The sequence below is a fragment of the Sorex fumeus genome, unplaced genomic scaffold (genome assembly GCF_029834395.1).
Source record: "Sorex fumeus unplaced genomic scaffold, SorFum_2.1 ptg000024l, whole genome shotgun sequence".
Lineage (NCBI taxonomy): Eukaryota > Metazoa > Chordata > Mammalia > Eulipotyphla > Soricidae > Sorex > Sorex fumeus.
This window is the reverse complement of record NW_026606081.1, coordinates 3,566,164-3,577,505: the sequence shown is the minus strand read 5'-3', so window position 1 is coordinate 3,577,505 and position 11,342 is coordinate 3,566,164. Positions and strand designations below refer to the sequence as shown.

General features: G+C 45.2%; 1 protein-coding gene and 1 non-coding gene across 2 annotated transcripts; one reads left to right on the top strand and one right to left on the bottom strand.

Moving 5' to 3' along the window:
• The first annotated feature begins 2,274 nt into the window (after positions 1–2,274).
• LOC130023869 (U1 spliceosomal RNA) lies at positions 2,275–2,437 on the top strand. The gene has a single exon (XR_008792531.1). It is a non-coding gene; the product is annotated as a U1 spliceosomal RNA (small nuclear RNA).
• Positions 2,438–6,981: 4,544 nt separating this feature from the next.
• On the bottom strand, positions 6,982–10,775 carry SLC25A4 (solute carrier family 25 member 4). The gene is made up of 4 exons (XM_056114066.1): positions 10,595–10,775; positions 8,760–9,246; positions 8,178–8,318; positions 6,982–7,414 (listed from the first exon to the last, which is right to left on the bottom strand). The coding sequence occupies exons 1-4, from the start codon at positions 10,703–10,705 to the stop codon at positions 7,257–7,259; spliced, it is 897 nt and encodes a 298-aa protein (XP_055970041.1). The 5' UTR covers positions 10,706–10,775; the 3' UTR covers positions 6,982–7,256.
• Positions 10,776–11,342: the final 567 nt, after the last annotated feature.

Here is an 11,342-nt window from a genome sequence, read left to right as displayed (position 1 = left end):
CATAGTTTATAGTAAAAGCTGTACTTGATTTTAGATACTAATTTTAATGCCTTTGGTTTTGACTATGAAAGGGGAAATTTATCTGACTGATAATAGGGATTCAGCTTAAAGTTGAATGAACTCAAAATGAAGAAGAGTAGCATTGTTTATCTTTCCAAAGCAGGACTTACAGATCTGTTGTATATCTCTTATATGTGATAAATAGAAGGATAAGAGTTGGAAGTGGGATGCTCTGACATAAGTCAAGATACTTTAATGTTGTCATGGTTTAACAGTCCTTTTTATGAAGGAATCACAATACGATATTTTCAGTGCAAGAAGATAGTGACGGATAATCCAGCACTTCTTGGTTTACGTCCCTAATTATATATTTTGAAGATTTACATCTGCCACTAGAAATTATAATAATCTAAAATCTAGAATTATTAGGCACAGTTCTTTGTAAAAGGTTAAGCTAATGTTGCCCCAATTATAATAAGAATATGAAAAGTTTTAAACTAAAATTTCCTAGTGAATAGTTATGATCTCGTCTTTCACCATCTCTTTTCAATCTTTACAAAAAGCTGCTCTCTTAGCAAATAAAAATATTCTTGTTTGCTTCTAAATTTAATACAGTGTATTTAACCTATTAACTTAAATGTCCAAAGTGAATATAGGCAACTTTAAAGAGCACTCTAGTAGGATTTGTGTGCTTCTCATCTTCTGAATCAAATACTGCACACTATGAAAAGTATTATGAGCAATATAAAATCGGATATATTTTATTTATTTACTTTTTAATAAATTCATAAATGTCTAATATTTTAAATGCCAAAGTCATATAACTGATTGTAAACCATCTTAGAAAGTGTATTTAATGCTCTTGGCTTATTCTATTTCCATGAATAAAGATTGGTAGGAAATTTAAATTCCCCAATCACTGTGATGTATTTTAGGCATGAAAAATAGATTGACATAGTAAATAAATAAAATAATTGAAGATAACTGGACTTTCATTCTTTGTCTCGGCTGTCTTGTTTTTTTTTCCCCCATTATTTAAATTATTAGAGTAGCATTTATAAAAGCAAGAATTATTGAGAATGCAGTTGGAAGAAGGGGTGATATATTTTCAAATTCTGACCTTTATGAGGGGAAAAGTTTGCTTAAAGTTTCTTTCTTTATCATTCCCTTAAGTAACATCATCTGATTTGTTTTGGAAAATTGAAATGATGCTACAGTGGTCAGTTGCTACAGTACAGTTATTTAAACATCGGGTATACAGTGGTATCTAATTGTGATTTTAATTGAATTGCTCTAATAATCAAACATTTTCTGAAGTGTCTTTTAACTTAAAAGGTTTGAGTTTTTAAAAGTTTTCTTTTTGGTTTCCTCGTGGTTGAATGTTTTTCCTTATTAAGAAAGGGTGTTTGCCCAAAAGGAGAGAGAGAACACAGGGGATTGCCCTGCCACAGAGACGGGGGGATGGGGGGATGGGGGTGGGAGGGATATTATCCATGGTGGTGGAAAATGGGCACTGGTGGAGGGATGGGTATCTGATCATTGTATAATTGAAACCAAAGCACAAAAAATTGTAAACCTACAACTTTAAAAAAAATAAAATAAAATAAAGGGGAAAAAAAAAAAAAAAAAGAAAGGGTGTTTGGACGTTCGATATACCTGAGTTATAGTGCAGATATTTTTAGCAATCTAGCTTGCTTTTTCACTATAAATGATATTGTTGAACAGAAATTGATTTAACTTCAGTTTGATTCATCAATATGTTCTTTAATTTTAAAAATGAATTTTATGAAAATTTGATTTTCCTGAGGGCTTAACAGTATTCTGCAATATTTTCGTCGGGAAGTTTTCTCTTTCACACTTGGATATTTATGTGGTTGTGGCACTCACGCTCACACTGTTTTTCAGTTTACTCTCATTTTCTTGTATACTTTCTGGTGATGACATGCTCTGGTGTTTGTGGTATTTGCCCATAATTAACTGTGGGGCACCCAAGATTGCATACTTAGTTGTGCTGGCTAGCAAGGTAACACCAGAGACCAAACTCGTGGCCTCACACCTACAAATCAGGTGTTCTACCACTAACCTGTCCCCAGGTTCCAGAGTTTTTTTTTTAAATGGGATATCTTTGAAGTATTTGTGGTTTGGGTTTATATGAAAACTTGTAAAAAGAACATTATAAATAGATAAGTTGGCAAACCAGATTCATCAGCCCTGTGCCTTTTCTGACTTATTTGTAAAATTAAAAAAAAGAAAAAAAAAAACAGAAGAAAACCCCTACTTACCTGGCAGGGGATATACCATGATCACGAAGGGAGTTGTCACAGGGCGAGGCTTATCCATTGCGCTTTGAATGTACTGACCCCTGCAATTTCCCCCAAATGTGGGGAACTCAGCTGCATAATTTGTGGTAGTGGGGGACTGAGTTCACATTCTCCTCTGGTTTGAAAATAAAATCTTTTTAATTTCAGAACAGTAGTTGTGATGAAAATTATTTGGAATTCATTTTAATTTTTAGGTATATGTTTGTAATTCTGTCAATTCTCCTTGTGTTAGTTTTCTCCTATAACATTACAAAAACTGGAAAGTACAAGTTAGGATCCTAAAAGCCTCTGGTCACATTTTTTTCAACCGATGTGTGACTTAGTGTTTAAAGGAATATATTTAATACATATTTGTGATTCTTTAACATTGAGCTCATGATCAACAGCACCATAACTCCTCCCTAAAGGAAGCTTATCTAACACATGGATTTTCTCTGTGAGGCAGTCACAGACTGAGGAACATTAGGCACCACTTCGGACCACTTTAAAAAAGAAAAATCAACAAAAAATGAAACAAGTAGCAAGGTAGGGCTCAAAAGCACTGCTTCATTGAGCGTTGCCTTCTTGAATCTCTGCTGGGAACATGTCTACTGGTCAGTACAAGTCCCAACACAAAGGACTTAGAAATAAACTTTAGGGCCAAAGAGATAGTACAGGGATTAAGTAAGCCTTGCATGTGGCCAACCACAGTTTAAGTCCTGGCACCACATATGGTCCCTGAACACTTCATGTCAGAAGTGATCACTAAACACAGAGCCAGGAATATGCCCTGAATACTGCCTGGTATAGATTGCCCAGACCCCCACATCCCCTCCTTAAACCCCCCCCCCAAAAAAAAACACCTCAGGAGGGTAATTCTCAATAAAGAATCTGAATGAGAGCCAACTGTGCTTTATAATGGGTTGCTAAGAACTCGTTTTCAAGAGAAGCAGAAAAGTAAATAAAATATGGCATGCTGGATGTCATTAATATTTGAGGACTTAAAATTTGAATTTAAGGCAGCTGTACATGTTCATCCCTTACATAATCTCAAAACATGTTTGTCTACTCAAGATAACCTTCTGCATGTTCAGAGTTCCATACGGTCAGGTAGACTTGACTTGACTTCCCCCGTCCAGGCTCTGCTTTCTTGATCTGTGTCCCGCCCTGGACAACCCCTGATGACTTCTGTTTGTTTTTTTGTTTTTTTTTTTCCTTTTTGGGTCACACCCAGTGATGCACAGGGGTTACTCCTGGCTCGTGCACTCAGGAATCACCCCTTGTGGTGCTCACGGGACCATATAGGATGCTGGGAATTGAACCCGGGTTGGCCGCATGCAAGGCAAAAACGCCCTACCTGCTGTGCTATTGCTCCAGCCCTTTTTTTTTTTTTTCTTTTTTGGTGTCACACCCAACGATGCTCAGAGGTTACTCCTGGCTCATGCACTCAGGAATTACTCCTGGCGGTGCTCATGGAACCATATGGAATGCTGGGAATCGAACCTAGGTCAGCCATGTGCAAGGCAAACGCCCTACTTGCTGTGCTCTTGCTCCAGCCCTCTTCCTCCCCCCAACCCCCCGCCATCTTCCAACTTCTGAAATGAGACTATGGGCAGCGCACTCCCTCCAGTGTACATTCTTAGATATTCTTTGCATTCATTCTTGCATCCAACAAGTTGTTAACACCTTTCGTGTTTCAGGTACTCTTCCAGGACATGACAGATGGCAGTGAAAATGCTAAGGATCACCAACTTTGAGCATTTTACGTGTCCTCAGAGCTTTGCACTTAAGTGTTTAATACTACCATAGCACATATTATGCTGCATATTTTACACAAAAGCGGGTAGGGCATTTGCCTTGCACGCGACCGATCAGGTCGACCCGAGGCAAGCTACCGAGAGTATCTCGCCCTCACGGCAAAGCCTGGTAAGCTACCTGTGACATATTCAATATGCCAAACACAGTAACAAGTCTCACAATGTTACTGGGCCTGCTCAAGCAAATCGATGAACAACAGGAGATCAGTGACAATGTTAATTGAAATACCAATTTTAATAAGGTTTTTCTGTTTTGTTTTTTAATGTCTTTTGTTTTTTAAAATATCTACAGGTGGGGGCCAGAGTGGTAGTATAGCAAGGCACTTAACCTTACATCTGTAAACCCAGATTCAGCTCTCAGCTCCACATGGTTCCTTGAACCCTGCTAGGAGTGATCCCTAAGCACAGAGCCAGTAAGTCCCAAGTATAGCTGAGTAGAGGCCTCCCCCCAAATTTCCAGCTAACTTCATCCTACATATTTTCCCCACATTTAAGTATAAAAATAAGGGGGCTAGGGCCAGAGATTTTTGAAGCAGCCACTCACCTTACATGCAGCCAATTCCAGTTCAATCCCTGGCAATACACTTAAGCACTGCTTGGGCCAAATCCAACACACGCGCATGCGCGCGCACACACACACACACACCCTGCAAATCCAAGCCTGCCACTGCATACACACACACACACACACCCTGCAAATCCAACCCCGCCACTGCATACACACACACACACACACACACCCTGCAAATCCAACCCTGCCACTGCATACACACACACACACACACACACACACACACACACACACACCCTGCCTGCTCAGCATTGAGCAGTGCCTGTGTATGGCTCTAACACCACCCACTCCCACCCCCAAATAAAATACGGTGGCTTAGAAGAAGATCACTGTACTTAGGGCTTTAAGGATAAGAATACATAAAAAATGAAAAATACTTTTTCTTAGTGCATGTAAAGGGAGAGAATGGGGGCTAGGGAGAAGTTCAGAGGTTGGACACTCAATTCCCAGTTGCTAGTTAAATGCAAGTCCTTTTCATCTTTGCAGATCAAGATGGGCTTGCTTTGCGTACAGCCAATCTGGGTTCCATTCCTGAGCACATGAGCACAGAGCCATTGCTGGGTATTGCCCAAACATCCCACTCCCCACCCCTAAGAGTCTAAAAAATAGGACAACAGCGAGAAAGGCTGCCTTATCACAGCAGATCACTGCATCCCATCAGAAGCTTGAGAGTTTTAGGGGTTACTATTGAATGAATTTGCCTCAGTGAGAAACTGATTCTACAGGACTCCTTAGATCTCAATTTAATCTCTAATTTCTTAATGTTAAAGGTGACATGCAGAAGTAGGGGTGGCCTAACATCTGTGTCACTTACAGAGTGCAGCTAATGTATACCAAATGATAATTCTCTACTTCCTGTTCCATGTTAAGGACCAAGTTAAAGACTAGGAAAAACATTTTTATTGTTGGGCTAAGAGGATCAACAATTCATTGATTCCCAGCTTCTTTTCAAATTCTTCCTCAGCTAAACTCAGGTTTGAAGAATCTGAAAGGGCAGGTCTTATTTTTATAACATACTGCACCAAAGTATTCCCTTCTCAACCATCCTGCTTTCCTTTATCCTTCAACAGATTTTGAATCATTCCCGTCAGCCTACTTAGTATAGAAAGCAACATGAAAACTTACCTAGAAGCATTTTGATCTCCGCATAGATTTAAGACCCCAGTTCTCTAGAGGCCTGAGAAACAAAAGACCAAGTACTTCCTGGCCTTGAAATGAGATTTGAGAGACATTCTTTTCTGTGTTTTTAGCCTTTCCCTGGGAGAGAGCTCTACTAGGTTAAGGTATATGTAATCTTAGATATGATACAGCCTGTTCCTTATTTTCTGTCAGTTATCATGGCAAAAGGGGCAGTTTCTAATTGAAAAGGCGGGAAAAGTGTTGGAAGGAGAGTAAATTACAGGGCATAGGGGTAGCACATAACTCAAACCAACTTTTATGTATCTGGAGAAAGACTTGTACTCTGTGTACTCTGAGGACAGGGTTAGCTTCCTCTGTATCAGTCTCAGCAAGTGAAGACACTTGACTGTTCAGTTTTCTGACCCAAAGTGCTTGACTGCCAGATTGCAATTTAATGAAATACCTTTTGCTCACAGATGTATGAATCAAGTTCAAGCTGACTCCTCTAGTTCCTGCTGAAATGTCAGTGTGACATATTCATTTGCCTAACAGCAGCAAATGCTTTCTATGTCCATGCATCTGGAGTTTTCTTTCAAGGTTTACCTTCTCCATTGCCGTTCCTCCCTCCTCCTAGTCCTACTCAACTTATTCATCATGTTACACACTGCTCTTTTGCAATACTGTTTACTCCTCCCTCCCCATTTAAACTTGAGAATGGACCTAAACATTAAGTGCTAGCCTGCTAAGTATTTCTTGTGAATACTGTCCACTTGCATAAAATTGCATGTCATAAAATTTTATCCCAGTTCTCTAAAGGCCTTAAAAACAAAGTACTTCCTAATCAGGCTTGACTAAAAACTGGCTTAAAGCTTATTGTGGAACCTTAGAATCCCTGCAGACTGACTGTCAGTTCCTAAAGTAAGGCGAGCCTTGGGAAGCCATAATTCCTGTCAGCACTCTAGAGTTTAAAAACTATGGCCCTGAGGTAAGGGAGAAACTTTGCATAATAGCCCGCTGAAGGTTGAAAACAATGTTAAATATTGTGGATACTTGGTATGATAACGGCATACTATCAAACATGCAGAAACTTAGTCCTGGTTTTATAATTTATGCTCGAAAACAAATTTGTGATCTGAATTTATCTTGCAGTTACTAAGAAATCAGTGAGAAAACACTCATTAAATGGTCTTTTATTGATATTTCACATCTGCTTTTCAGTTAAGTATGAGACGTTATTTCATATTTATTGTGGGAATTCAAATGTAAAATAAATACAAAACACATTTGTGGTTTAATGAACACTCGATGTTAAGGTTCTGTTGTTGTTTCTGTTCTTTGAGGTATTATTCCTTTCAGTCTGGTTTCATCCGAGAACTTTTTACTTCTAGGAAAGGTCTATTAAACCATTCATGGATCTAGAACCAATGATCTTGAGTTTTAATTACCAGATTAAACATATTTCTTAATCTCATCATACAATACCAATACAAAAGCACCACCCATGCCTCTCAGTACATTGGACCAGGCTCCTTTGAAGAAAGCATTGACACCTTCATCTCTTGCAATCTTGCTCCAGCAGTCCAGTGTCCCCGTGTACATAATATCCGCTGTGAGAAAAAAGAGTTGGTAAGGACTCTGGAACTTACTCTAGAAAAGGAGTTTTCCCCAAAAAGACATTTGCACACAATGTACTATGAAAGTAAGGCTCCCGGAGCCTTAAACCACACTCCAAAGTAACACTCAACTGGACACCACTTCCTTGGCAAGGCCTTTGTAACGCTAGTCCTGCTAGCTCAAGATCAAGCAAAAAACTGGGGCAAGTCACGGCCTAACCTGGACTGTCCAACTGTAGAACAGGAAGGGGGCAGAGTACTAAGCTGCGTGGCCTCCTCTGTTATAGATTAAAGCTGAGGCCTACTCTCTTGAGTATCCTGCTCAAAATGATGCAACTAAGCTGATCAAAATAAAATTTATCACCTATGTTTCAATGTAGAAAAATCAAAATGTGTTCTATGGCTAAAGATCATAAGGCCTCTCCCACCCGACTTAAATCACTCATACCTATAGTCACTTGTAAAAGTAGGTAAGAGAAACAAGAATGACGTGTAAATATAGTTGCAGATGTAATTACTTTCCCTTGATTCTGCACCCAGGGGAAAGGTGGAGGTCCTTATGGTATTAAGCTAAGTACAGTCACATCAAATACCCCATTTTGATCTTCTTTCTTGGAAGAAATGGTTGAGAATGTTAGTGGCAATCAACAATCTTGACACATCATCCTTCCCAGCTCAAATGATGAAGATTAGAGAGAGCAGTGCAGTGTTCTCTTGAGTAGAAAAACAAGGTTCAGTTAGTAGGTCTCAGGCTTACCCCCTTTCCGACCGGACTGCATCATCATCCTACGGCGAACCGTGTCAAAGGGGTAGGACACCAGACCTGCAACCGCCGTCACGCTCTGGGCAATCATCCAGCTCACAATAATGTGCACATTCTTGGGGTCCGGCAACATCCCTGTGGGCAGAGCCAAGAACAGCTAGGAAGCGCTTTCTCCCGGCAGCCTAGTGAACAGCAGGTGAGGGCGAAGAGCTAAATCCTTTTCTACTGGAAAGTCTGGCCCCTGCTGCAGTGCCTCTCAAATAACCAGGCCATCAACCTGGGCAGGCAGGGGAAATCAGATTCCAATCCAGACCCGGGACCAAGGTGACATGGCTCTACGTTAAAATGGCAGCCAATAATGCTGTCACGTGGGAGTTAAGCTCCCCCTTTTCCTCTCTGGGTAAGTCAAGGCAGAGGTGACTGCAGCAGATGGACAAAGAGAATCCGTACCACTTCCTCATTCAGAAACCTGTTTAGTTCAGGACAAGGGCGGGAAACAAGAGCAGAGAGAAATATTCAGGAATACTTCTGCATACCCCTCCCTCCATCTGGGGCCCCCCAGCACTCTGCACTCACCCTTGGCAGTATCATAGACTCCGAAGTAGGCAGCTCTGTAGATAATGATGCCCTGGACAGACACACTGAACCCCTGGTAGAGACCCTTCAGGCCATCAGACTTGAAGATCTTGCTGAGACAGTCGCCCAGACCACTGAACTCACGCTGGGCGGAACCCTTGCCAACATCAGCAGCCAGCCGGGTCCTGGCAAAGTCCAGTGGGTAGACAAAGCAGAGGGAGGTGGCCCCAGCTGCCCCACCGGAAGCCAAGTTACCCGCAAAGTAGCGCCAGAACTGCTTATGGCGGTCCACGCCCCCCAGGAAGATCTGCTTGTACTTGTCCTTAAAGGCGAAGTTGAGAGCTTGAGTGGGGAAGTAGCGGATGACATTGGCCAGGTTGCCCCTCCAAAAGGAGGCAAAGCCCTGCTCCTTGGGGATTCTCACCACGCAATCCATGATACCCTTGTACTGCTTCTCAGCACTGATCTGTTTGCTGGCATGCTGAACCTGAGCGGGGGGAGGGAGGGGCAGAGGAGAGCGATCAGGAGCCAGAAGCTTGCACTGCCTTGATTTCCTTTATAAGACCATCCGGGGAAATCAAATGACTCGGAAACGTAAATGTGTCAGCAAACCGGATAATGAGACACCCGCTCCCCCCAATCCAATCTTGCCAGTTACCGGGGCCACTGAGAAAAGACTAGGACAGAAAGCATAGAGATGAGGGGTCAGGGAGGCAGTACAGTGGGTGGGGCGCTGGCACACAGCCAACCCGGGTTCCATCCCTGGACCATATATGGTCCTGCACCACTGGGAGTGCTTCAACAGCAGAGCCAGGAGGAAGCCCTGAGCACAGCCAGGAATGCCCCCTCCAAAAAAAGAAAGGTAGGGTGGGAAGAGGAAAGACTTTCAATTGTGCACAGATGAAAACTGCTTTTCTCCTAAGTGCCAGATCCACACAAGGGGAATCTGGGAGACAGAAATGATTAGATAAGCTCCTGCGTGGGCCCCCTGAGCAGACTTGCTTGGGCAGGAGCGAGGACTCCTACCTCTGTGCTCCCTGGACCGCTACTAAACAACTGACAGTGTTTAAAGAGCAAATCCACAGACATGAGCCAACATTTTTAAGCAACGCATCCAGGGGCTGAATGACCGGAATCTACGGCTGCGGTGTGCAATGTGCTGGGCGGAGGGGTCGTCACGAATGATTCTGACACCCAAACGGAGTCGTCCGCTCAATGCCTCCGTGAGGGGCCCTGGCCTTAGGGGCACGTGGAGATGAGAGAACAGAGACGGGAGGACGATCCTAAGTCATTCAAGGACCAGCTGGGGCAGAGAAGAAGAAGGGGGGAAAAAAAAAAAAAGGTAGAGCTTTCGGTGTCTCCTCCAAAAAAAAAAAAAATCGTTTGCAATCTCTCAGAGATGCGTCCCCCCCAGTCCGCAAAGTGCTCGAAATAGGACGCTCTGACAGTGGGTTACATAAAAAAAAATGAATGAATGAATGAATGAATGAAGAGACCACACGCGCGTGCCCGGGGAGCCACTGCATCGAGGAGGATGATGATGCTACGGTCCAAGGCGGGGGTGCGGGTAAGCGAGCGGAAAGCAAAAAAAAAAAAAGGTGAGCGCGACCTGGGGGGTCGGAGGGCAGCGCCAGCCCCGTCCCGGGCACGGGGTCCGGCTGGCGCGACCCCGGCCCCGGGTGGGCTTCCGAATACAGACACGAACGCCCCGCGCCACCCGACGCCAGGGCACCTTCCCGGGGGCGCGGGGAGCGCGGGCGGGCGTTCCTGCCGCGCCCACCCGGCCCGCTGCTGCGACCCCGCCCCCACCCGCGCCCCGCCGCCCCCGCGCCCACCTGCAGCAGCAGCTTGACCCTCTCGATGGGGGCCACGGCGGTCTTGGAGACGGCAGCGGCGATGCCGCCGGCCAGGAAGTCCTTCACGAAGCTCATGGCCTGGTCACCCATGACGACAGGCGCGCGCTCGCCCGCTCTCGCCTCGGCCCGGCCTGGCACCGCCGCCCCGTGCCCGTCCCCGTCCCCGCGCCCGTGCCCGTCCCCGCGCGACGCGTCGGAGCCGCCGGGCCCGGCCCGCAGCGGCGCTTATATCCCCGCGCCGGGCTCTCGCGAGAGCGGGCGGGAGCCGGGGGCCGCGCGCGCCGCGCTCATTGGCTGAGCCGATGCCCCGCCCCTCGCCCCGCCCCTCGCCCCGCCCCGCCCCCAGCCCCGCCTCCGCAGAGGGCAACCGGGGCGCCGGCGCGGGTGGGCGCGGGCGCTCGGACGTTTAAAGGGCAAACGCGCCTGATCGGGGCCCGCGAGCCCAGGGGACGCCGTGTCTCTGCGGCGCCCGGGCCAGCTGTATTTATAGCCGAGGGAGGCTGGGCCCGACCCGGGGGGGACGCCCGCAGGCCCTGGAACCCCGGGCGCGGCGGTGGTCGCACGCAGGCCGGGTTTTTCGGGGTTTTTTTTCCCCCCCCCTGCCGGGATGTCGGTGCTCCCCGGAGCTGTTGTGCTTCTTTTGCAGAATGAATGGAACCTCGATGCTGCGATTGCCTCGCGCAACCCCGCAACCTGCTGCATCCCGCTCTGGTCCCGGTTCAGACGT

What these genes read in the sequence shown, in the direction of transcription:
- SLC25A4 (XM_056114066.1), bottom strand. Translation starts at nt 10,705, where the DNA reads ATGGGTGACCAGGCCATGAGCTTCGTGAAGGACTTCCTGGCCGGCGGC. An exon ending in AGTCTATGATACTGCCAAGG is followed by an intron (nt 8,319 to 8,759) that starts GTGAGTGCAGAG and finishes CTCTGCCCACAG; the next exon opens with GGATGTTGCCGGACCCCAAG. An exon ending in GCAGTCCGGTCGGAAAGGGG is followed by an intron (nt 7,415 to 8,177) that starts GTAAGCCTGAGA and finishes TTTTTCTCACAG; the next exon opens with CGGATATTATGTACACGGGG.